Source organism: Parambassis ranga, chromosome 6 (genome assembly GCF_900634625.1).
Source record: "Parambassis ranga chromosome 6, fParRan2.1, whole genome shotgun sequence".
NCBI lineage: Eukaryota > Metazoa > Chordata > Actinopteri > Ambassidae > Parambassis > Parambassis ranga.
The window spans coordinates 6,570,553-6,595,840 of record NC_041027.1 but is presented as its reverse complement, the minus strand read 5'-3'; the positions used below and the strand labels follow the sequence as shown (position 1 = coordinate 6,595,840).

The following is a 25,288-nucleotide window of genomic DNA, read 5'->3' as shown; positions in this document are numbered from 1 at the left end:
CCTGTCTTCCGTCTTTGCATCCCTTGTTCAAAGAGGCTTTTGGTCATCCGCACAGCTCCCTCTCTCAAAATACACTGATTACTTTTCAGGAGTCTGCTGGAAATGGGCGGATGGTTTAATTGGATAGCAGTGAGCCTTAAAGACGGTGTAATGCTTATTAAAGTGTGTCAGATCAGTGAATGATTGGGAGTCTTGCTTGCAAACAGTCCTGCCCTACAACTTTGTACCATGATGAGAAGTAGCTGCAATTAAAATTGTACTAAAGTTGTCTTTAAATCTCTATTTCTACTATTGAAATGGGTTTTTGTAATGACTTCTAACACACAAAAAAAATTAGGGATCGGAAAAAAATGTGCAACAATAAGAACATCATCGGTGAGAGGTGCTGTCAGGTTAATACAAGGTCACCACTCGGGGGAGGACTTGTTTTGGCTCCACTGTAGGTGTGTACACAGACAGCAGGATGGTATGTTGCTACGGGTAACATTCATATATGCTTCTCAGCCTCCAGCTCATACTCGGGTCAATGCGGCTGCCCAAGGCGATGGTTTTCAACATTAAATCCTCCTACAGGGGGAATGACTGGTTGCCCAGGGAGATGGCTGTAAGGTTCTGTGGTGCACCATAGGGACAGTCGAGGCAGGTTCATATCTCTGGCCAACATTAGCTTCCCTCCTGTTTAGGTTAAACAGAACGAGGGGAAAAGCCACCCTTTGTACAGTGTTGTGTAGTTTCTGTGTTTACCAAGGTTTCGCTCAGGTATGCATCGCTTGGCTCTGCAGGTCTTGATAGTGTGAGGAGTTCAGGTATGGGTCATAACACATTGCACATCAGTAACAGGTGAATTCTCCTCTGCCTGCAAGTAGTATCCTTTTAAAAGGGAATGTTGAATATCTGAATGCATTCAGATACAACATAATCCTTAAATGCTGCATAGAATTTTGCTCCATGCTACATATTTTCCATCAATGATACATTTAATAAAAACATGTCTTAAAAGGTGTGTACTTGAAAGGTCCATCAACTGCAGCCATTCAAGCTCTTGAGTAGCTTCTTTTAAGTAACCCATGAGACCTCTGGAGCTAACGTTAAAAGGATAAAAAGCTCCTCTTGTTGGATGTGTGAGTAGGGTTTTTACTTCTCTCTCTCGCCTCGCCTTAAAGTACTTCATTATATATTAGTCCTGATGTGATTTATACATTTTTTTGTCCATAGTACATTATAAGCTCCTGTTCCATGTCTCCACTGAATAGCTTTCCACCCATTTGTTAAGAAATTAATTTTCTAGGGAGCATATTGTTTGTAGAATTCAAAGGTTTACAGATGCCAAAGTCGTGTGCTAACAAGTTTGTTTTAGACGAGCTGTTTATACTTTTCAGACTTCCTCATTTACACTGAGCATGTATAATGACTTACATATAACATAGCTATGATAAAGTGGTGACACAGCTTTTACAACTTCTCCTGTTCTGTTTCTTTCAGCTTTTCCAGCTCACAATATACTATATTTCTCTGGACATTGTTGATGTATTGTACAGAAGACACTTTGAAGCGGTCAGATTGATGGATAAGAGGCACCTATGGAAATATTATTAGATTTTCAAACAACCTAACAGTGGTGGGCCGTCAGGGGCCAGCAAGGCCTTCTCTGCTGGCCTAAGCATACTCAGAAAAAAACAAAATAAAACAAAACAACAAATGCTTCCTTGGTTGAGCTGCTTCCAATGATGTATGCTATGGCAGAGTTTTTATCCAATCATTTCAGCTAGCTTGTGTTGTCAGGTTCTGTGAAATCTGCCTAAGGCCTTCAGAATCACAGAGCAGGCTCCCGTGCGCTCTAAGTGAACAGACACAGTCAGTTGCAATAGCCAATGAGATCTCGAGTCAGCGACACTAAGTCCAGCTAGATGGTCTTAACGCTAAATTGGACATGAACGAGTCCTGTTGCCTGATAGGCACTTATGTTTGTGTTTTATGTTTCATTGCTGATTTAGATGAAATGTGTTCATGCAGATCTCATGTGAAATAAGCTGACCGCATGCCTCCAAAATCACAGATGACAAGTGTGCTGCGACACAATCACACATTAGTTTTTGATCTCACACCTCTCGTCATCATTAGAATGGTTTGTTCTTCATTATAACTTTATGTGGAAACACACAGGAGCTTGAGATATTCTCACAGCAGACGTGGACACTGTGTGATCTGGCTCTGCAAATCAGTGGAAAAACGCATTGATTGAAGCTCTGTCTGTGCTCAAACACTGAGCGAGCTGGGCATCTGTTCAATTAAATGCGTTAAAATGATTCCGTTTCACACGCTTCTCTCCCTAGTAATGCCATCTCCCTTGATAATACCTTAAAAATGAAAGCAGCATACTCCAAATACCAGCATGTTTTTGATCAAAGTTTGATGTCTGTTGTGTTTATAAATATACTGTAAGGATTTTTTTTTACATAAGGATGCTGTTTGGTACTCTAGATGTATTAGGGCTTTATGTCTGTGGAAAAACAAACAAAATCAATGTTTCTCTAATTCTTACAAGTATTCGTTATTCTTGGTGTGAATCTGCTGGAGACACGTCCAGTCTTTAGTCAGTCATTACAGTCACTTCTTTGGATGACAGACGTGTGATTATTGAGACACTGATAATCCATTTTCTACACTGCAGTGCTGTTATTTGGTCAGGACGGTGATGATGAGGAACAGCAGGTGATCCATAACCTGAAAATTTTTTTTTTAGGTGTTACTACTTTAAAGCTTGATTTTACTTCTGAATCTACAGTATGTCTGCCTGAACTACAACATACCTGAAGATCTTTATCAGCACTCCTCTGCTAGGAATACTGATGAAGACCCTCGGCACATGAAGGTTACAGAAAAACTAGCAAGTGGACAAGGACTCATGATTCTCATGCATGTCTTTTGTCTGAAACTACAAAGTCAGGGCTATGATCGATAAGGCACGTGCTCCTAACAGATGACACACACATCCCATGAATTTAAGGCGAGAATCAGAGAGATTTTAGTTTCCCTCTTCCTGCTGCATGTGCTTCATGCCAAGGCTGAACAGCACTCTGTCTTCTTGTTTTGTTCGTTTGCGGTTAATAGGCAGCATCCCTGAACCTGTTCTCTCACCTTTTCTTTTTTCTTTTTTTATTCTCAAACCATCTTTAGAGATGTCGATCACTGGATTGTGTTTTTGCCTTCATATTTGCAACGTGACCAGCCTCGCTGGAGGATACAAAAAGGAACACCCATGAATAATTTAGGCGAAGCAGGAATATACAAACGGGTAAACAGACGCAAGAAACAAAATGCAAACAATTGCAGCAGCTTGCATTAATTAATTGGCCTCCATTGTGCTTATTGCAGCTCTCTGTACTTGTGGACTTATTTAGGGTCAGCATGTTATGTAGGGAGTTTTGTAGGAGAATGAGTGAGTGAATGGACACAGAGCGAGTTGATGTGGGAGCAGAATTGTATTTTATTGCAGTTTATGTAATTCTTTTTACTTAGATGTGTTTTTCTCTTTCATCCTCTTTACCACAGCATATTAAATTTGCATTTTGCACCTCAAAATGTAATTGGACTGTTCATTAAGAAGACACTGACTAAGCAGTTTTTTTCTTTAGTACCAATAAGTGGATTTCTGTGTAATGAGGTTTATGTGCATTATTTTAAAAAGCCCTGCGAAAGTAAAGACTTCCTTGTAATCCATTGTATAAATTGAACTGTCACATGTAGCTAGTTCACAGCTGAAGTATTGTTCATAATAGTGAGTCATCACCAGTAACCAGAGGATGATGTGCTGAAGTGTCTGTCAGAGTGGAGGGCAGAGTAGGACGTGACAGACTGGCCCCATTTGAGGTTGTCACCGGGTCCCGAGAGTGACAACATCGGGCCCAGCTGGTTCAGCGGCCTGCTCGTATAAGATGCCGGATCATAAATAGCCAGGACTGCAGTGCAGGGTGGAGGTGGTTTGTCATCACGCCTGGCCCCAGCCGGGGCACTGACTCCCTGACGAGAAGGGAATTTATCACTGTACAGTGATAAGACAAGGCTATTATTGTTTCTGTCCTCCTCCCTCTTCTCTCCAGTCTCCCCTTCCTCCTTGTATGTAACACATCACCTCTTGCTTTTCTCCAGAGTTTTCCCCTCTCCCTCTTTCTTGCTTCCTATGTCCTCCTTTCCCGCCTCATGTCATCTTTTATCGTTATAACCACTCACTACTGCAACACAACTGAATGTTTTTTTCTTTTCTCTCTGTTATATCTGTCCTTCCTCCCTTTTCCACCCCTGCTCCTCTATCTCCTTTTCTCTCAGCACAAAGGTGATATAATCAGAAAAGTAATGACTCCTTGGGATGATGATAATTAGATACTCGGTAGAGGATAATGACCACACTGGGGTTCTACACGGAAACCATATTCAAGCATTAATTGCTGCCAACGCATCAGATGGTGGATGGCGGTGATTGAAAGGAAGAAGGGAAAGAAAAGAAAGAAATGAGACAAAGTGTGCAGGAAGAGTAAGTGAAAGTGAGACAGCAAAAAAAAAAAAATGAGGTTGAGTAGACAAAAGGAAAATGAAGACGGGTGAGTGTGGTAGACAAAAAGAGACAGAATAAGGTTATTTAGAGGTCATTCTCATCTTGTAGTTTTTGAGGTTTCTTAAACACAATTTGTCTTTCAGTGATGCGTAGCTCAACTATTTTTCACCTTTTATTTCTGACACCTTTTTCATCTCCTATTCGTGCTGTTCCCCCAAGAATGGTGTCTTTTTAAAAATGTATTTCTGGCTCATATGACTTGGTGCCATGAGACTTGAAGCCTCGGCTCTCAAGTTTATCTAGTGAGTGTTTTTTTTTTTTATTCGTTTTTCTTGGATGCAGACACCCCAGGCTCCTCTCTCATTGTCTCCCAGCGTAGCAGCTCAGCTGTCACAGCGGAGAAGATGGATGAATTATCACAGAAAAGGTCTCCTCCAAAGCTCCCACCTCATTTAGATGCACTGTTTGGCTCTGACTCTTGCTAACAGCATGCCACTGAGTTAGCCTAGCGCCAAGGCCCTTGTCTCCTCAGTTTCTTTGTTTACAAATGTATGCTAATGAGTGAGGGGGCTCAAGGAAGCGTGCGACCCCTCTGTGCTCACTCTAATTCCTTCCCCAGTGATACATCAGCTGTGACAGTTGTGGTTCTGCAGCAGCTCAGAGTTGCCTCCTTATCTCCTCCACTGTGATTTGAGCAGCCGCCTCTGGGTGTCACTGGAAAATGAGGGGGATTACATATTGGTGTGTGTGTACAGTATGTTCATTTGTATACTTATAGGGGCGTAATTAATACCTTGGAGACTGAGAACTTCTGGCACATTCAGCATTTATTTAATAAAAATGCATGCATGCTAATACAACGTACAGACACCTCTTCTGAACTCATGCTGTCTTCATTTGTTGCAGCAGTTGTGTGTGCATGTGTTTGTCTAATGCTAATGCTGTGCAGCTCACTGCAACATCGTCTTTCACTCCGACTCTCTTTGTGTCTCATTTTTGAGATCTTGTCACTAACCGTGATGGAAATGTTTCCTGTCTCTATGGCAACTCTGCATATGTCCTCAAGACAAGTCAGTGGAGTTCACAGAGGCCTTAGGCACTAAGCAGCAGGGGGAGATGGGCGGGGGCAGACAGATATTTAGAAGAAGCAGGAAAAATAGGCTAGCAGGTTGTGGAAGGATCAGGCTGCTTTGCACCACAGCCTGTGGCCAAATAGCAAGTGGATGGAAGACTGACGGTGTTACATCAGTTTACTGTTTGTCCAATATGACCTAAGTTGCAGACTCACCTGTCCCTAAACATCTATTTTAGATTCTGTTAACGATAAAAAAGAAAGATTTATCAGCTGGGATGTCAAACAATATATCTACTGGACACATATTTTATGACTGATTAATGCCATATAGGCCCTGTTCAACTGGCAGAAGTCGGAGGAATGTAGAAACCTGTAGTCAGCTATAGAAGTTTATAAAGCCTAGGTGTTACTACATAATGTTACTCTGCATTTTTTCACATTATACTAAGTAGTTCAATATGCATAGATGAAGATTTTCGTTTTATATTTTTACACATCTGACTGTAGACTGTAATGAAAATGAGCAACTTCTCACACACTGATTTTCTCTGTGAAAGCAACAGACCTCACACTGATCCCCGTTGTTGCAAATTGCCAAACCCTGCTCTGAAATGCAAATGTTTAATTGATTCTATTCATTAGATTTGCTTAACAACAGCACCCTCTAAGTTGCAGTGTATATGTGTGCCACATTTCATCAGTATGTTTTGTCGCCTGACATCACAATAAGGTCATTCCGTTTTCTCTCAAGTTGTCCTTCAATCTTCGAGCATTATATCTCTGATTTTGTGTTTGTCTCCATCCATTTTTTTTGTTATTTGAATTTTCCTAAGTGGCTTTAGCTCGCTATTATTAGAGTGAAAAACATTACAGCGGTTTAGAGGATAGAAGAGGAGATTGTGGGACCTCTTTGCCCCAGCATGCAATCACTGTTTTTTTTCTGCCCTACACACCCACAGGCCTACAATCACACACTTTCCTTCTTCGCTCTATTTTTTTTAATCTCTCATCTCATCAAGTTCTTTCTGTCTCCTTTGTTTTTTTCTTGCTCATTTCTGTCAATTCTTTTGTCTCTGTTTATCTTCAAAGCCTTGTTATGCCTCTTGTCTTAATGCACTCTCAGTATTTCTCAGAAGGCTGTGTTGTTAGAGCTGAACTAAAGGCCGGGGAGTGCAGCACTCAGAGCCAGGCCTATTCATCAGTGTCACAGCAGCCCTCCACTCTGCTTCATTACTGACTGGCTAATGGCACAGATCAGTGCAGTTTATTTGCTATAATTAGCTAGCTCCATTTGGCCAGCACAGCCTCGGTGAAGCCTGGTTCACTTATGCTGCCCCTTGCCAAGCCACCCTGTGTGCGGGTAGGCATGGGTGTTTGGCTGTTGGGCTTAAAAAGTCATTAGGAAACTACAGTCACAACAGTTTGACATCATCCATTGCTTCATGTCAACCACGTCTTTGCCTGACTGCAGAATGAAAAGCCAGGAGCTTTGTAAAAAAGATATCTAGGTAGTGTATGGAAAATGCATTGCTGATAGAAAGAGAGGAATGGAGATGGAGAGGGAATGAGTGACTAAATCAATCAGTAAATGGCTGATTGAATAATGAGTGAACATGTGAGCAAGTGGGAAATGTGAAGCTCTTTCTCTGTGGTTAGACGTCTGTCTTTTTTTCTCTTTTGTAATCTGTCTTTCTGCATCACGCTCAGGTTCCTCTCCCTAGATTTTCAATATAATCTCCGCCCTCTTAAACACTCACATTTCCCACTTTTGCACTCTGTCCCCCTCTCCCTGTCATTCTCCTTCTCTGTGTTCTTAAGAGCTGCAGCCTCTTGTTTCTCTTCCAATGCAGTTTTAATCTTCCTGCCCAAAAAGAGGAAGAGGAGGCAAAGGGGCTGCATTCAGTGTTCCCACAAGGCACTGGTGCAAGCTCAAGAGGAGTGCAGCCTACGTCACCAAGATGGAGTCATGGTGTTCTGCTCACTGAGTAGAGATCAGCCCTTCAATAATTTAGACAGATCATACTGTTGCTTACCCTCTAAAATGTTTGCTCCTATCTGTCCAGTGTTGTTTTGGATAATCCAGCTCACATCCTCATGCTAGAAAATCACAGTGTATACAAAAGGTGTTGAGCATGATTTGGTTTTCCTCTGAAAGAGTGGTTGTAGCACCTGAGGTTGTTGTTTCAGCATCTTAGAAACAGCTGTCCTCCTGGGATTTTGTGAAAGCAGGTAAAACAGCCTCAGCAGCCAGGAAGGTCACAAACATGCCCCTCTACAAGGTGCTAACAGACGCATTTAAATCCAGTTCATTAAACCTTGAGGCTCTAACACTAGAAGGCCACTCTGTGTTACATGAAAGCTGCAGTGGTCACATGGTCCAACATCTGTGATCAAACTGTGAGTATTCCTCAGACTAAGACATTTGTTGTGATATGCTCACAGCAAGGTTAAAATTTGAAGTAAACAGCATGAAGTCATCCATCACTTGCTGCAACCTAGCCATTAGTGTGTGGGAGTATTTTTTTTACACAAATTAGGTCCCTTGATACCAGTTGTTGAGCCTCATTTGAATGCCAGCATCTCGTAAAGCATTGTTGCTGACCAGTAACCCCTTTACACACAAATAATGTCAGTCAGATATTTTTGGGTTGTCAGAATGTTGACAGAAACATGACTGTGACCTCAGTGTGCTCCTGGGCTTGTACAATCTTGAATTAATAAAATGTCTTTGGGATGAATCTGAATAGTGAATTTTGCTGTGGTGTAGCCGCACATGAAAAAAATCTGCTGGCACTGCAAGATGCTATTGAATCAGCCTGACCAAACACTGGTAACAGGCTTTTATTTTAAGCTCACTTGTATTAGAGAAAGGCCTTTATTTATAAACCCCTGCTGTTTTAATAAGTGTAATACATTTTTGTGAGCAGTATTGTTTTGAAACAATGAGGTTATTGCAAGCTCAACACTTGTATCTTCTTTTCAAATTACCTCAAGAGAGCTCTTTAATATTACAATGTCCATGGACCCTTTCTTTACAGGGCTTTTATTGTAAAATATTTGCAGATATATCCAGAGAAAAAAAGTCCAGGCAGTAATTTTTACATGAGTAGTCCTAAACAATGGAGAGGTAAAATATTGTGGTTATACAGCTGAATTTTATGAAATGATGGGGGTACACAGAAATGTACATTATGACTGAATTGCCTTACACAGTGTGTGACAGACAGGCTCAGCCTTTATCTGTTTGTGGCATCTGACCTCTGGCCATTATCACAGGAGTCCTTGTGTTTATTAGGAAACATAATCTATCAGGTGGCTTCCAAACATGACTTTAGTACAAAGTAAAGATAATAAAAGTATTTTTTGATATGAAATACTAAAATGTCAATAACTTTGGTAAAGACATAAGATTTTGACCTCTTTTTGGATATTTTCATGTTGATCTGTGAGCATAATATTGTTAATTTTAGGTTTTTTGACAGTCCAGCACCAGCATTGAGCATTAAACGTGCTTGACTACACCTTTTGATATGAGACCATGTAGGAGCCGTTCTTGAGATTATGATAAATGAGTTATAATAATAAAAAACTATTGGCTGTGAACTGCTGTTTTTGGCTGTGTGCTGTAATTGCCTTTCTGTTTACTAGAGGGACTGTAGCATACAACAGAATAGATCCTGAGGAAGGGTTGTTAGTAGTTAATTTGTTACGCCTAGGCTTTTTTCATGTGTTGAAACTAAACTCATGCTACTGAACCAGCTCAGTTTTATTTATCTCTGCTTTTCTTGCCCTTTTTTCTTCTAATCGCCCTTCCTGTAGCTCCTTCTGCTCTCACATCTCTGATACTGTGATTAGCATTCTGCAGTATCACCATTCTGTCTATCACTTAACATACAGCGGAGCGCTTCCTCACAGTGAAACCCAGTGTTGTTGTCAGTCTTGTTTAAAGATCAAATGAGATACACAGACTATGTTCGCACGCACATGCGTGTATATCTATATATATAGATATAATATACATGCGCAGAAACACACTGAAACACACACACATATCTAAATTGGCACACATACAGCACTGATGATAGCTCTGACAGCTGCAGTTCGCTGAGAGCTATAGAGTTTAGAATATCATTAGTTTTAAAAGGGCAGCCAGGCAAGGTGAACTTGCTCACTTCTCACAAGCAAAACTTGTCTATCTACAGATTAAGCCCACATCAACCTTTGGATAAGACTCATGTTTACTGTGGTGTTAAATATACTCTGCCACACACCTAATGTGCAAAACGTTCTGGGGAGAAAAAAAAAAGACAAAAAAACAAAAAACATTATCACTATCTGTGTCCTCTGGAGGTTGAAGAAGTTGCTTTCCATCACCTTATCTGCAGAGTAAATGGTGCTGTGTTTTAGAACTGGGGGACATGAACTGATTAGGTAGAACATCAGAGAGGCAGCTTCTCGATGATTAGTATTCAGTGTAGTCTCCTGCTGGTGGCAGAACTCGTAGTCAATTGGCTTCCATTAACCTGCCAGTCGGCTGTTCATTACTTCATTACGGCCAGCATGGAGGCTTCAGGAAGTCCAGTCACAGTCCAGGCAGTGACTCATGACCAGGTTAAGAATTGGTATCAGGCAATGATCATATTATGGGAAAATATAAAAAGGTAGTTGTGAAAAACACAGCTTGGTTGTTTTTCACCACACAGCTGCATTTATTTCAGGTTATTTACATGGCTGCTGAGGCCTAGTGGATGTTACACACAGCATCATGGTATACATACACTGTCCTTTAGTGTATCCTGTTCTTTCAGGCCTGTTCAACACATTGTCTTCATCTATGACCAGTCAATGAAAGCAGCTCATGCTGGAGACTGTCATCCCCACTGTAGGATGGTGTGTTTGGCTGATTCACCACTATAGTACCATTTGATTTGTTCATCAAATCTCCACTTCCAGCCAGCAGGAAACATTAGTTATGACTCATTCTCACTGCAAGACTTCTATCTGAAAAACTACACACATACACACGTCCACACATTTATTCTTTTTTTAGGCACACACACAAACAGTTCAGTCATACATAAACTTCTCTTTTAGGGGTGTTAAGCCGTGCTGAGGGACATGTTTGCACCGAATAACCACAACCACACACAACCACTCACAAACTACCAGTGCCTGCAGTTCTCATTATCTACCCCTGTTGGGATTGTTGAAGAATTTATTAGAAGAATATATTAGCAGGGAACATTCAGAATTTCTAACATTTATCTGCATAAAAAGGACTCTGCAAAAGGACCACTAAAGATTTAAATGTAAGTGTAATGTTATAAATAGCAGGAAGTTATTTCAGCATTAAATTGTACTTCTGAGTTCACTGCATAGTTTGTGGAGACGCTTAGTGTGCTTAGAAGTCTCATTTTATCAGGAAAAAGGCTCAGTCAGAAGATGACTCCCTTAAGACTCCATAAGGCTCCAGAGACTTTAACAAGAAGATTTTTTGAAGGTGATTTTTTTTCCTCTTTGTACTGGTTGCCTGCTTTTATGACACCTGACTGATGTTTCCATTAAGAGATTCTGTCAAACTCCAATGCTGCTAATCTTTTGTCTTTTATAATTGGCCTGTGTCAGTGTGGGATTTGTACCGCTGGCTATTTTCAGCATGAAAGTTAGTTGGTTCTTTATTTTGGGGTTTAGAATGAGGTTTTTGTGTTGTGTTTGCTCATTAAAATTTAAGGTGATCACTTGCATAAATGATGCAATGCAAAAAGGAGTCTCACTTCGCTCTCTGGTGCATTTCCCACTCCTAACACACTCAGAATAAATGGTTAAAGAGAGATGTTCTGGCTGTTGACTCATTCAGTGACTCATGCAGTGTTTACTCAGAAGAAGAACAGGAATAAATGGGACAATGAAGCATAATTTGCCATTTATTTTCCATTGGGGTGATTTAACAAGAAGATATTTTTTGTTGCAGTATTGAGCATTTTCTATCATTTTTACTCCACAACACATACTGCTGAGGAAATGTATTTTTAGATTTACATTTTAAGATTGATTACAAAAATCATCCCGCTAGCTTTGACTCAACTCTCATCATCACTTCCAGTAGCTGGTATTATGGTTTATTCTTGTCTCTTTTTTTTGTTTTGTTACAGTAACCTTCTGTGCACAGTCTCAGGAACACAATGTACCCTGAGAAAAGAGTTTAGTGAGTGATTCGTTGTGAACATGGCAATTTTCTTCAGTGTTTCGTTTATCCTACAAAAGGAGATGATTTTTCAGATCAAAGCGTATTTTATTACAGTTGTCTGGAATCAGTGAAATTGCAGAGGGAATAACGTGAGACAGGCAAGATGATATTCAAACAAATGAGGAAAACAAATCATCTGCACAGATTATGTTTACTGCAGACAGTAGAAGAAGAAGAAGAAAAAAAAACTTTTGCATCACTTTAAATTTTGTTGTCGGTCTCTGTTTCTGTACATAATTGAACTGTGAGCATGTACAAGTACACTTCAATGTCTCTCTCCTTGACTGCGTCAATCTCAACACAACTCCTCCACCCCTCAACCACCCACATCCAATTCAGCCCACTCAGACTCATTGTTAAGGGGACATATTGGAAAACTATTAGCTCTCATTATGCTTTATAGCCACCCGCTCTCTCTGTTCTGTCTGTTAATCACATTCCAACCCCCGTGTGTGTGTGTGTGTGTGTGTGTTTAGATGCATGTACATGCACTTCAGCCATCCCGGTCAGGCTGACAGTAATGAACCACTTTCACTGTAATGCTTCAGGAGACCACAAAGCCCCCCTCCTCCCCTCCCTCTTTTTTTTATGGGGCAGTCAATGACACAGGCGCCACCTTTTATGGCAACCCATCCAAGCTGCAGCAATGTTGTGCATTCATGAACCCTGTCAGCCAAATGGGATGGAGTGCAGTGCAGTACAATAAAACGAGATTGGAGTGAATTGGGTATGGATTCACTTTTTTATATGAACTCCACATAGAGGTGAAAACCCATACAGAAACCCTTTTGAGTATCCATTTGGTCCTTGTAACTCCAAATAACTAGGCTGTCATAAAGTGCTGAATATCCTGTAACTGCTCCACATTGAATTGTGCATCAGTTTGTTCATCCATGGCAGTGTGTGTGTGTTGTGGTAATTTTGAACATATGCTCTGTGAGCACACGCTCACACAAATAATGAGTAGATTTAAGTTCCGGTTGTTCTCTCCCCGGCCAAGGCAACTGTCATCACTGTGCAGCAAAACTCCCATAATCCATCTGTGGCATGACAGCATCTTAACTTCGCTGCAAGAAAAGCTATTCTTTCTGTCTCTCCATTTGTCGATCTTTTCCTTTTTTTCAGTTTCCACTCCCCCTCTCTTCACATTTCCCCTCTGGACTGGTTTTTTATTCTTCCCTCTTGTCTCCTTTTCCTTTTTCCAATTACATTTTTTCCCGCTTAATCTCCTTTTCTCTGAAAACATTTATCTGGGTTTGATGGCAGTGGAAAAGGAGAGAAGGAAGAAAAATGAAATGATAGCTCAAAATTATTGTTGACTGTGATGAAAATGAAGATATTCATAATTACAATCATGCTATTGATGGTGATAATAGAGAATCAGGATGACAATGATGCCATTAATGATGATGATTAAAGTGGGGGACGACGACAATGAGGACGGTGATGGCCTGACACAGTGATAATTCGATTGCTGGCTTTATGAGCAGTTTCCATGTTTTTCACCTTGCCCCAGATGGAGAGAGACAGACGGAGGGCACGGACACCAGCCGAAAGAGGGACGCTCGTTCCTCAGCCGGACACCACAAGAGTGAGGACACCAGCGACAGCAGGGAGGACGAGGCAGCAGTGAGTCTTTCATTTATTCTGTCTTGCTCCAGTTCTGGTAAACAGCAACAAGATTGGTGGCTTGAATGTGTGGAGGAGCTCATCAGGCCTCAAACAGATCCTGAGCCTAATTATCAACACTTTGTGCACCTCTCTTCATAGTCCCTTACTGTCAAAATGCAGTTTTTGAGCATGAAACTAAATTATGTGCATAGACAATTATAAGTTTTGTAGAATTGTCTAGATTGAAAGCGGCAGCTTCTGTCATCAGATTTATTGTTTGGAAACTTTTTATTTTTGACACCCATCTTACAGCTTAGCCTCCTGACCCCACCCACTGCAGTGAATTTTAATAATGTTTCCATTTCTGGGAGGGCGCAGCTCAGATTACATTGTGAATACATTACGCAATCTAACCTCCTCTGTGAGCATTTATTTCTCTGATCGTTTTCACGCTGAGAGATGTGAAATTAGACAGTTATATTCAACAGCAGAATATAAGACAGAACTTGGAGAGCAGCCAGAGATCATTATCACTTGGTGCATGCAGCACTGAACCACTACGATGCTCTGACACTTGAACTCCTATGAAGTCTTTGATTTAGCTTTTGTTTATGTTTAAGTTCAGCGATTTTAGATATTTTTTGTTTATGTTAGATAATTGAGAATCCAGGATGATTGCTCCCACTAAGTGCAGAGATGACGAGCTCTTATTGTAGACAACATGAAGGGTATCATCAAGTCTCAGAGTGTGAGCCTAAATGATGATAAACTGCTGCCATTACTTGACACAGCAGTTTTCCAAATCTTTACCAAGCCCAGCAGGTGTATGTTAATGTTCTGCCTTAAATTAGCATTTTGTAATATTTGTTTAAAGAAAGTGTTATACTAAAATACTGAAATAAGTAATTAGAAATAGCCACAACTGATGCAGGTGCTGCCACACTCGGCACAAAACAAGTAAGGCCGAGTGGTGTTGCCAGGAAACCTGCTGCTCAGATGTGTCTGTAATATGTGATGCAAAGATTCAGTTCTCTGAACTCTTGCTGTGTTGTCTTATGAAGTCAAATGTAGGCTGATTTTCTGTCCAGGGAGCAGACAGTGGAGTGCAGGATGGAGTGCACACATCCCCAGCCACTTGCCATGCTTTCCCTTAAAAACCATTTACAACATGTCCCCCCCTCTACAGCACAACTTATGTTTTACAAATTAGATTCAGAATTTCATAGTAAATACAGTGTGAGTGTACACATTTAAGAAAACAGTTGTGAAAAGTACAGTAGTTCCAGTTTTACCCCTCAGTTCTCTGTAAAATTGAACCTTACTGTTGTCTGTCTGTTTTGAGTGAAGTGAAATGAGTATTTTTTCACCATCTGGCCTTAAGGCAGGCAATGCATGATTAATGTCCTCTTCCTCAACCTCGCTTGACCAGGTGTCCACCCCAGCACTTGCCACTCATGTTGACAGCCTGTCTACCTTGAAGTAGTATCTTGCCTGAGGCTCGGCTATCTGTTTAACTTGGGAAGAATGAGGAAAGTGAAGGCAGACAATCTGCAGTAATTAGATGTTCACTCATCTGAATTTATTAAATGTTGTAAGAGGCCTAAATTGCTGTGGACAGGTTCAGCTTAATCACATAGATGTTTTTTGATAGTAAAAAGCTGTTACTTGCTTGTGGGAGAGGATCCTTAAACTGTGAAGCTGCAGTGTGTAGAAAAAAAATCAAAAGAATCAGATGTGTAAGAATTTCAGTTTGAATCAAACATATTTTTTATTCCAACTTGCTTTCACTCCATCAGTAAAAGGCTTCTTGTTGGAGGGTATTTTAAGTCTGATTATAGTGTTTGGACATATTTCACTGTATCATATTTCTGGGTGTTTTGAGTAAAGACATAAAAAATGTCTGTACATAGGACTGACATGAAGAACAGATCACAGAAAACATGTTTCAAAAAAGTGTAGGGACACATCACTTTAACACCAGACATACAACATACAATATGCACACAGGAGCTGTGACTGTTAGAATTTAAGACTCAAACACACTTAAAGTTAAAATTCAAATTGTTACAAATACCGCTGTGCAGCTGTCGACTAGCTGAGGCGACCGACTGAGAGAGGGAGCCGATATATTTTATTCCGTAAAATGCATTCGTTTTCAAAAATCGATTTAAGTGAAGGCTTTAGGAAATGTGCTTGATAGAGATAAGAGTCATGAAGGAAAGCCAGCAGGGGTTTTTCAGTACAGCTCTCCTCTGAACTCTAAACCTGCCTGATGGTCTTAGGGCTTCTCTTCTGTAACAGTCAAATGGAAAGCGGCTCTCAGGATGACTCGGTCTCCAGTGCTGAAGCTCAAATATTCCGCTCTGGTTTAAGCATTTTGCTGAAGTCATTAAAATGTGTCGGGCAGTTTGTGGCATGCTCTTTATGGTATGTAATAGCACAGCTTGTTGTCTAAATGACAGTTTATACATTTGCTTAACTTCACCTAATGATCTTAAATGAATGGTGTTTATACTTCGATTGTAAACACGCTTTAAATCATCACAATTACAATGTAAGAGATAGAATTGGCCTGCTGCCCACTTCTTTGGATTTATGATCTGCACAGTGTAGGACTGAGCTCCATTTATAGTTATCTAAAACATGGCTGCATATGTAGCACTGTTGTACTGTGTGTGTGTGTGTGTGTGTGTGTGTGTGTGTTTGCATGTTTACATGGATCACAAGAGTTTTTTGTTCAGCTCTGTCACCTTACTTCTCTTCATCTATAATTTACCAGCTCTTTGTTCCTGCACTGCTTGACCTCTGAGTGCGTGTGTTTGATTCTCATTTCTGCTCGTTCCACAGCACAATTTCAAGGAAATCTAACACAACATAATTGACACAGTCGATGTGTGGCTGCTCCACTGATAACACTCCCTCACTTAGAAAATGTCAAGGCCAAAGGTCAGGGCTGTAGTCCACGTTTCCAGGCCTGACAGCCAAAGTTCACCACCAGGTGTTGGTGTGTCTTACACAGAGAAAGTGCTGTAATGTGGGTCAGGGGGACAGAATCCTGTCTCTCTCCTCTGTTAAGCTCTTCTAATGTTCTGTGTGGCACTAATGGCTCACTAAAGCTGCAATCTCAGAAATTCCAAACAATGAATCCAAAATGGCTTGAATAAAAACAAGCAGAAAAAAACCCTCAAGGCAGTTCACATTCAGGATTAATGGAGAGCCCAAAAGAAAAGGTGACCTTATTGCAACCAGGCAGAATGACTGTCTTCCTCACACACATGCAGATAAAGACATGAATCCTCTTTTTGAATTGTAAATGTATCTGTTTCTTTGTTATCAAACAGAGAAAATGACAGGCACAAACCTAAGTGGCATCCTTGGTGTGAGTAAAGGTGAGGAACAGACTGCTGGCTTCTAAGAAAAGCTAAGCAAGTGTGTCCTGCACCTGTGGTGTTTGTTGGTAGTAAGAGAAAGTGGTTGCAGCAGAGAGGCAACACACAGAGTGTTAATCTGAACACTTTAGACAGAAGTATATAAAAACTGGAGAGGGTAAAAAAAGGAAGGACATGGGCTGAAACAAGAGAAAATCAGAAGTGAAGAGAGGTGAGATGAGGTGCAGGAGCTTCTGTAGAGGAAGTAATTTTGTTCTTCTCTGCCTCCATGAAAAGCTGCAAGTGAGCAGCAAATGTTTGCCTCTGCAGCTTTCTTTCTTTTCCTGCAAATCACTAAAATTGCAGCTTAAATAGTTGACAGACTGTGTCAGGGTTTTGGCAATTACAGGAACTGGCTTAGGGTGTTTTTTTTTCATTTTTAAAAAATGTGGAGTATCTCTGTGGCCACCTGCCTCCTAAGATGAAACCTGCAATAATATTAAAAATGTATGTGTTTATGTGTGTGTCACCTCAATGGGACACTCCAGGTGGTTAGGACTTTTTTTTGAGACAGGCTGACACAGAGGTTATATAAAGCAAGGTGTGTTTGTCTTGATGTCATGCGGTGTGACTGTTATGTATATTGGTATGTGGGTGTATGCATTTTGCGCGCGCGCATGTTTTAATATGGATGAGATGTTCATTCTGTGCTGTCTATGCTGCTATTCCTGCTGGTGATTACTTTCATGGGACCACCCCTTAATCTCAGAGGAAGCAATGATGAAGTTAAAAGAAGAGAGCTGAAAAAGGGTGGAAAAGAAAAGAGACATGAGAAAGAGGGGCAGATTGGATGAAAACAGGAATCATTAATATTGACTAAAAGATAAATGAAGGAACGGTTGTGTCAGGTACTTTGCCAGTCAGGCACTGATGTTTGATGTGACGCTAAGACACTTAAATATATTGATGGAATAATGAAAGCTGTAAAGGTTCATGTTGTCAAGCCAGTTCTACACCTTTTTTAAAAAGCAGGCTGTGTCACAGTGGAGTCAACTTATTTCCACTTTAGTCATGTTTGTTTTATATGAACAGATCTGCTAAAGCACCACACACACTGCCAAATGGTCTCCAAAAAAGAAATACAGTAATAAAATAGATACAAGTTTTAGGTCAATAAATGAGAGGAAAACACTCTGACTGTTGTCACTTACAATGTCTTGAGGAGCAGTTGGTACCTCTAGCCTTCACCATTTTGCTGTGGCTGACTGCATAACTTCAGGCTGATTAAAAGACAGGCAGGAGGCGAAGTGTGAGTGGAGCAGCAGATTTTAAGTCTAATGAAAATGTATACAAAGGTAAATATGTACAAATATTTCAGAAATGAATGGCAGCATATATTTATTATTCCCAGCACACCGAGTTGCATACTAATTTTGTCTTTATCACCTGCTAGTTTTGGTCCTCCATACATACAAATAAAGTTCTATAACCTTGCCACAGCAGGTCCAGCATGAGGGAGTGTTTTTCTGCAAAATGTATTTATTTTTTTAATGTGAAAGTAGTTCGTTAAAAAACAAGCCTCAGAGAAAAAGCATAGTTCCTCCACAACACAATAAAGTTCAAACACCTGTCAGTTGGAAGTAAAGAAATAAACCAGTTGTACCTTTAGTTAACTGTATGTATAACAACTCCAGGTGACACGTAAGCTGTGGAGTCAAAATCACATTTCATCATCTCAACATAAAGTTACTGTAAGAACATTTTTGTCTAGTCACAAAAGATAAAAACTATCTTTCGGGAATATAAATCGGTCATCCTTCAGTGTCTATACAATCGTGTTACACACATCACACATGTGCACAAAAGCCAGGCCAGCAACTCTTCCCAGACATTAATAAGACCACGGGGCTATAAAAGGCCAGTTAGCCAAGGTAAAGGCTTCCAAATGAGGTCATAGAGAGGAGAGGAGAGGAGAGAGTGAGAGGATGAGTGTGAGGATGTTTTACAGGAGTGTTGAGAGAAAGGGCTGCACCATTGTCTTTCACCTGACGGAGATTTTAATCATAGTGGCAATTTTACAGCAGCCTATAAACTGCAGCCGCCTGGCCTCATTGTTAACCTCCAATTGCTTTCAGGGCTGTAAATATGGCTGCCTTACATTGCCCTGGCCTTGGCGATAGTTTATGGTAGATGGTATAGAGGTGCTGATAGCGGTGGGAGAGTTCCCTGAAAATGAGGAGCAGAGAGCATGGGCTGACTAGTAAATAAACACGTGGTCGCTCAGCAGCATACTCAACTGCACCGCACAGGCTGTTGGCAGTGATGACACAATGCTGTGTGCACACTCTGGGTATTGGTCGTCATGGCTTAATCTGTATATGAACCCTGAGCAGTGAGATATGACTAATCTTTCCAGGTACCTATTACATTTATAGCGTTTTAAATGCTGCTATGTTGAAAAGGATATGTGATGATTGATTGAGGGTGACTCAGTGACATCATCTCTGAGTTCTCTCCTGCCAGTTGATTGGATCTGCAGCCAGCCAAGTGGAAATGGAACTCCCATGAGGCATTTGGAACATCAGCTTGAACGCCCTTCCCCTGAATGTGTGAGCTCATGTTGACTTTGTTTACTTTTTTCCAGGTTGTTGTCTCCCTGTGGCTGGAAGAACTTTATTATAATTATCATTATTATTATAAAGTGAGGGGGAAGAACTGCTACATTATGACAGTCGAAGGATAGAGGAATGACAACAAACTCCTACGTGTTGTCATGCAAGAGAGGAAGAAAGCTGTGAAAGCTGTCGCTTTTAGATAATTGTGGGTCATCTCTTTCTGTCGCAGTATCAACAACTTGAACAAACTCAGAGTTTTGCCGTGTTTCTACGACTGTAACAAACTGCTGTGTAGACCAAACAATCCCACATTATGCTGAAACTCTAAACTGAATCAATTCAAGCATACAAGATGACACAGTTGGCTGTTATTGTACAAGTGGGTTATGCTGAGTTCAGACCAAGCATGAGCCTGACTGTTCACATCACATGTACAGTCTACTGTGCTGTTAAACAAGTGCTGTGCTTTTTGGGTATAATTGTGTAGTAGATCGTGAAATGACAACAGTTTATCTGCACTTCTGGCAGTGTAGCTCCTTTTCTGGAACACTTATTGTAAATCAGTGCTGTCTGAGTCTTTTCTTTGTTCCTTGTGATCAATGTGCTTCATAAGTGCTGGAAGAAGTTTAAAAATGTTGCTGCAAAATAGGCTACATTCTCTAAAATTCTTAGGCGTCCTGATTAACTACATTAAAGAGGTGTTACAACTTGGGGCTTAATTTAAGGTTTTGTCATCTTGCATAATGTTAATTGCATGGATGTTTGAATATATAAAATACAATCTGATGGGAAACTAACAGAAGATGTTTGTTTAGCCCTCAAAAAGTAAAGCATACTAAGAAAAGCTCACATTGCTCCATGTTCCATTCCTTGATCTGGGATCTCTCTAATAACTGATGGTAACAGTTGTCACAGCCAGAATTGGAACTGTGTTCAGGTTTATCCGGAGATCATTGTAATACTTTTTAAGTAGACCTGCTAATGCAGCAGCAGCAGTGCATGTCCTCCTGATAATTAGTGTATTCCCTTGATTCTGTTTTTTTTTATGACTAAATGACTCTGTTCAGCCGTACGCCCCTGCAACCTTACAAACTGTGAATTCATCTCTGTCATTCTTCAAGCTTGCGCGTGTTGACAGCTCCGTTATAGGGGGCTATTTGAGGATTTCGTCCAGAACTGTTTTTCCTCCGGGTGCTTCAGTGCTTTCACTCATTCTCACTATCACCTCTCAGGCATTTGTCAGCCTGGTGTTGGTTCTCAGACGCTGGAGATCCGAGCTGTGGAGACTACAAAAAATTCACAGGCAGGGCTCCAGCAGTGAGGGCCACACTGTCTTTATACTCTGCTACCACAACTAGCTGCCAACAGGCGAAAGCCTGTGTGTGCATGCAGTGCTCTGTACATGTACACAAACAGGCACGCTGTAGAAAAAACTTTCAAGTGAGCAATACCAGCAGCCTCATTACAACAATTTTCCTGTTTTAGGCCTTTTTTTACCATTTAGCTTTATTTCCTATCCCCATGTTGCAGGTTGAAGAATTACACAGCAGGATTCACCTCAGTACTTTCAGGCACTGTGTTGAAGATTCCTGCTTTTTCTACACTTGCTCTGCTTCCTACCAGCTGGCCGTGTTCCAGCAGTGGTCAATGCTAAGCCGTTACAGGCTGGCTGTTTGCTGTTACCACTCAGTTTCCTGCTGGGGCCATGCTGAGTGAAGGTCATTAGGTCAAAAGGGATGACACTGCTGTATATCTCTCTTTCTCTTTCTCAGCTCCACCCCTCTCCCTTTGTAGGGAGGCTTTCTAGGGGGTCATTATCATGTCCAGGTGAAGGGCTGCTGTTCTACTGAAGAAACTAGACCTTTATGCATATTCCAATCAATAGGCTTAACTCAATATATTTCCCTTCCTGCTAAACTTTAAGGGATGGATGGATCACCATCCTGTATGGTAACTATGCTGCAGACTTTTAACTCACAAGGGTGGTGTTCATGCCCCTTTTAGAACTGTGGCTGTCTTTCTGTGCTTTATAAACATAATTTATTTTCCCTTCTGGTGTTTTGCTTTTACTTGCCATCAGGTTTAGGCATTGAAACTACTTGGTTAGATTTAAGCGAAGATTTCTTCATTTGCTGGCTTCTGTTGTGAAGGCTTGAAATACTTAAACACATACTTAAAACAGAAGATTTTTTTGTATATATATATATATATATATATATATATATATATATATATATATATATATATATATATATATATATATATATATATGTACACACACCCACACACACACACACCTTGTTTGTGCACTTATCCCACAGTTTGTATCTGTCTTGAGTCCCAGAAGTCCTATAAAACTTAGCAGTTAGAGAATTAAGGCACCTGCCACAGTTAATAGAGCTGGCCCTGCTCCAGCTGACCTTGGATATGTAATAGTAAATAGTCAGTTGAATGTATGAGCGGGACGAACTATAATAAATAACCTTTTGTTTAAATTAGACTTTGACACAAAGACTGGACCTTGAATTAAGTTTAAAGCTGTTATTCATCATGGTTGGATGTTGCAGCATGTAAAAAAAGGATACCAGGCTATGGGAAGGATAGGAAGACAAATGTCTCCTCTTACTTCATTTTATGTCTGATTAACATGTCCCTTATGGTGAAGAAACAGAATTTTCCCTTTCTTCATACTTAGTGCTATATTGGCTTTTACTAGCACGGTTCTTATCATTCAAATCAAATTTTAAATGTGTTACTAGGCACATGGAAATGTGTGCATCATGCAACACCCAACCAGCATAAGCATTGTTAACACAGGCAGAATGCTTGAGAACAGAAGGAGCAGATGGTCAGAGGCTTTGAATGGGAAATCCATCAACTCCTGCAGGACAAACTTGTTTAAGCGCTTAAGTGCTTTTAGACGGCTGGATCACGGAGAATGGCCTGGCAAGGGAAGTCATCACTGTGTGCACTGGTGTGATGATCCCTGTGTTTCTGCCAGATCAAATAAGCAGGTGGTCCTCCTGTTGCCACTTGATAAAAGGGAAACAAAAACTGTGCACACCTCCATCTTCTTCTCTTTTAGAAAGACTGTCAAAGAAGCGGCTAACAATAGAACCAAGGCAGGGATAAGAGCCACACAGAGACACACTAAACAATAAAAGCAAAGCATTCTCTGTCTCCCTCCATCTTTCTTGCCAAATCTCTTTAGTGCTCTGAATGTACTTGACGAGAAGCAGATAAGAAGACAAGGCAGGGTGGCACCATGGATGGATGGACTGATGTGAGTAATTGAAAAATTCTGTGAGTGTGGGCATGTTGTAATTCTCTGGGTCTGAAGAAGAGGAGTTTCATTTGCATTCTCGTGGGAACATTCCTCGCTTTCATCAGTACTCCCTGTTTGCAAGAGTGAAAGTGAGTTAGAGCCCTATCTCAAAAGGAGTTGGAGGGGATTTCATGTTTTGCTTCACTTTTCAGCTTTTCCCTAAGGAGTTTTCCATAGGTGCCAGCCTCCATGTGTCTACTTTTTTTTGCTCTTATTTGCACTCTTTCATCTGAGACTGGCCTCAAAATGTTAACCACCAGTATGTGAGGAGAGGTGCCTAATTTCTTGATGTACCATGAAGCGCAGAACTACAGAGCATGCTGATGGCACATTTTACAGGTTACGATTCATGCAGGCTGGTCTGTCCTCTCATCTTTCTAACACATATTTTCTTACCCTCTGTAGTATGTGTTTCCAGTCCATAATGTATTGTCTCATGCGGTAAAACCGCCTGTAGACCTTACTCTCCATTGATCTCTGCTGTCCCCATGCTGTCCAGGAAGAAGTCCAGACACTTGGAGCCTTTTGATTGATCTCTTAGGATCTTTGCCTTGTCACACTCCTAGTTCTTTTCTTCTTTATTTGCCTTGTCATCGTTGCTCTGTCACCTCTGCATCCTCCTTTATGTACCAGACTTCACATCTTTCCCGTCATAAAAGAGGTTACATGGTAACATTTACTCCTCTATTTAGTATTTACAGGCAGTAAACACTGCACTATAATGTAGAGATAGGCAGGTTTATTGCTATATTTGTCACCGTTGTTGAATAATTTATAGCACAGCTGCAATCACATTTAATAGTATGTGATTATACACAAACAAATCCTTACAGTGTGTTGTTAAACATTTATCAAATATGTATGCATATGTATAAATGGCTCACAAAGTGTTTACAGTGAAGTCCTCTCCATGTTGACTTTAATTTTTGACCTTAGAATGGTAATTAGATTAGTGAATCCAGTTATAGGCTTTAGCAGGAGTTTTCAGTATTTATCCACTGATAGAGTGCAGTTTGCTCTGGTGTCATATTGTGGGAAGAAATATGTATAGATACATTGGTGCAGATTGTCATTAATGTCCTCAAAGGGTTGTCCTTTGTCGATTGTCCTTGTCTTTCCTGAGAAGTTGCTCTGCATGTGCGCGTGGGATTAATGTGTAGTCTCTGCTATGGACTGTGTGCTTCCGGTTGCACAGCATTTCTCAGCTTGACAGACATCAGAAAATAGATATTGGTTTGTGTGTATAGGTTTCTGATAAACTTCATTGTTCACAGTCTAAAAATGGGAGCTTGTTTTACCTGACATACTCGGATTTCTTACTCTCTGTGGCTCTCTGACAGTAAACTGAGTACATCTCAAGTATCTTACACGGATAGACAAACTTATGTCTGCAACTGCTTTGCATAGTGTAACACACACTTGTTCTCTCTGCTTTCCCTGTTTCATATGAAGGAACTACTTTCCGACTGCATGCAAACGTGACAGAATAATGTAAAGGAGCCTTTAGAATTATGAAGGGTGAGCACCTATTTAGCCTCTACTTCTCACCTTTATATCAGCTCCATTAGTGTCTGCTTACATTCACCATCCTATTTCCTCTGTATCTCATCTCATTCTGTGGGTTTGAGAGAAGCAGTATGTTCTGTGTTTGCATTAAAATGCCACCTTACATTGTTTCATTATAATATAATAATATAATGATGCTAAAACATTAGAGTTCACATGTGTCTGACCTTGCTTAGCTGTAAATGAGTCTTGTGCACTCATTCCACACACATTAGATGATATTGCGTATTAAAATTAAACATTGACCATATAGTGATGAGGGAATGGAAAGACTGTGATTATTCTCTTCATAATGTCCAAAACAGGGCATCCAAGTAGTCTATTAATCCAGCTACAGTAGTGGACAGGGCGAGCTCCTGGAGTGCTTTGTGCAGCTCTGCTGTTATTGTCAGGATATCAATTCCTCTGAACGTCCTCCTGGATTTATTCTGTCATTAAACAAGCCAACGCCTTGATTTTTTTCCCACTTGAGCCCGAAGAAGTTTACAGGTATATCGACACGCAAGTCAATTCTGCTGGCTGGGAGGCATGGATGAACCGTACTGGCCCTTTCAAAGTCTTGTGAGATGGCAGTTGCTGGAAGAAAACCAATTTTTATTGACTTTTTCAATTCACCTGACCAGACAGGAGCAACACTGTGTTAATTGCAACCAGTGAATCGATGGTGGTAGTTTGAGTGAGCGTCTCTTTATGTCTGCTGCACACTTGTTAAAAACTGAAAAACCAGACTAATTTCCCTGTCATGTAGCGAGAGGTAAAGGTTTGCTGGAGTATTGCCCTGTTTCCAAAACACGTTAGGTCATGAAAAAATGCAAATGCTCTGATCTGCAAATCATTTAACCCTTTAGTTAAGTGACAGTTATGTATAGACATATGTGCTCATTTGGTTGTTTACCACTGTGTTGCATCACCTTTTATTTTAACATGCT

At 40.6% G+C, this 25,288-nt stretch overlaps 1 protein-coding gene across 1 annotated transcript in view; it reads left to right on the top strand.

The window, feature by feature from the left end:
- Window positions 1-25,288, top strand: part of b4galnt4a (beta-1,4-N-acetyl-galactosaminyl transferase 4a) — a 116,644-nt gene that overhangs the window by 24,773 nt on the left and 66,583 nt on the right. Inside the window, exon 2 of the mRNA XM_028408597.1 lies at window positions 13,391-13,503. Within this exon, the coding sequence (XP_028264398.1) occupies window positions 13,391-13,503 (113 nt within the window). The remainder of the gene's footprint in view (window positions 1-13,390; window positions 13,504-25,288) is intronic.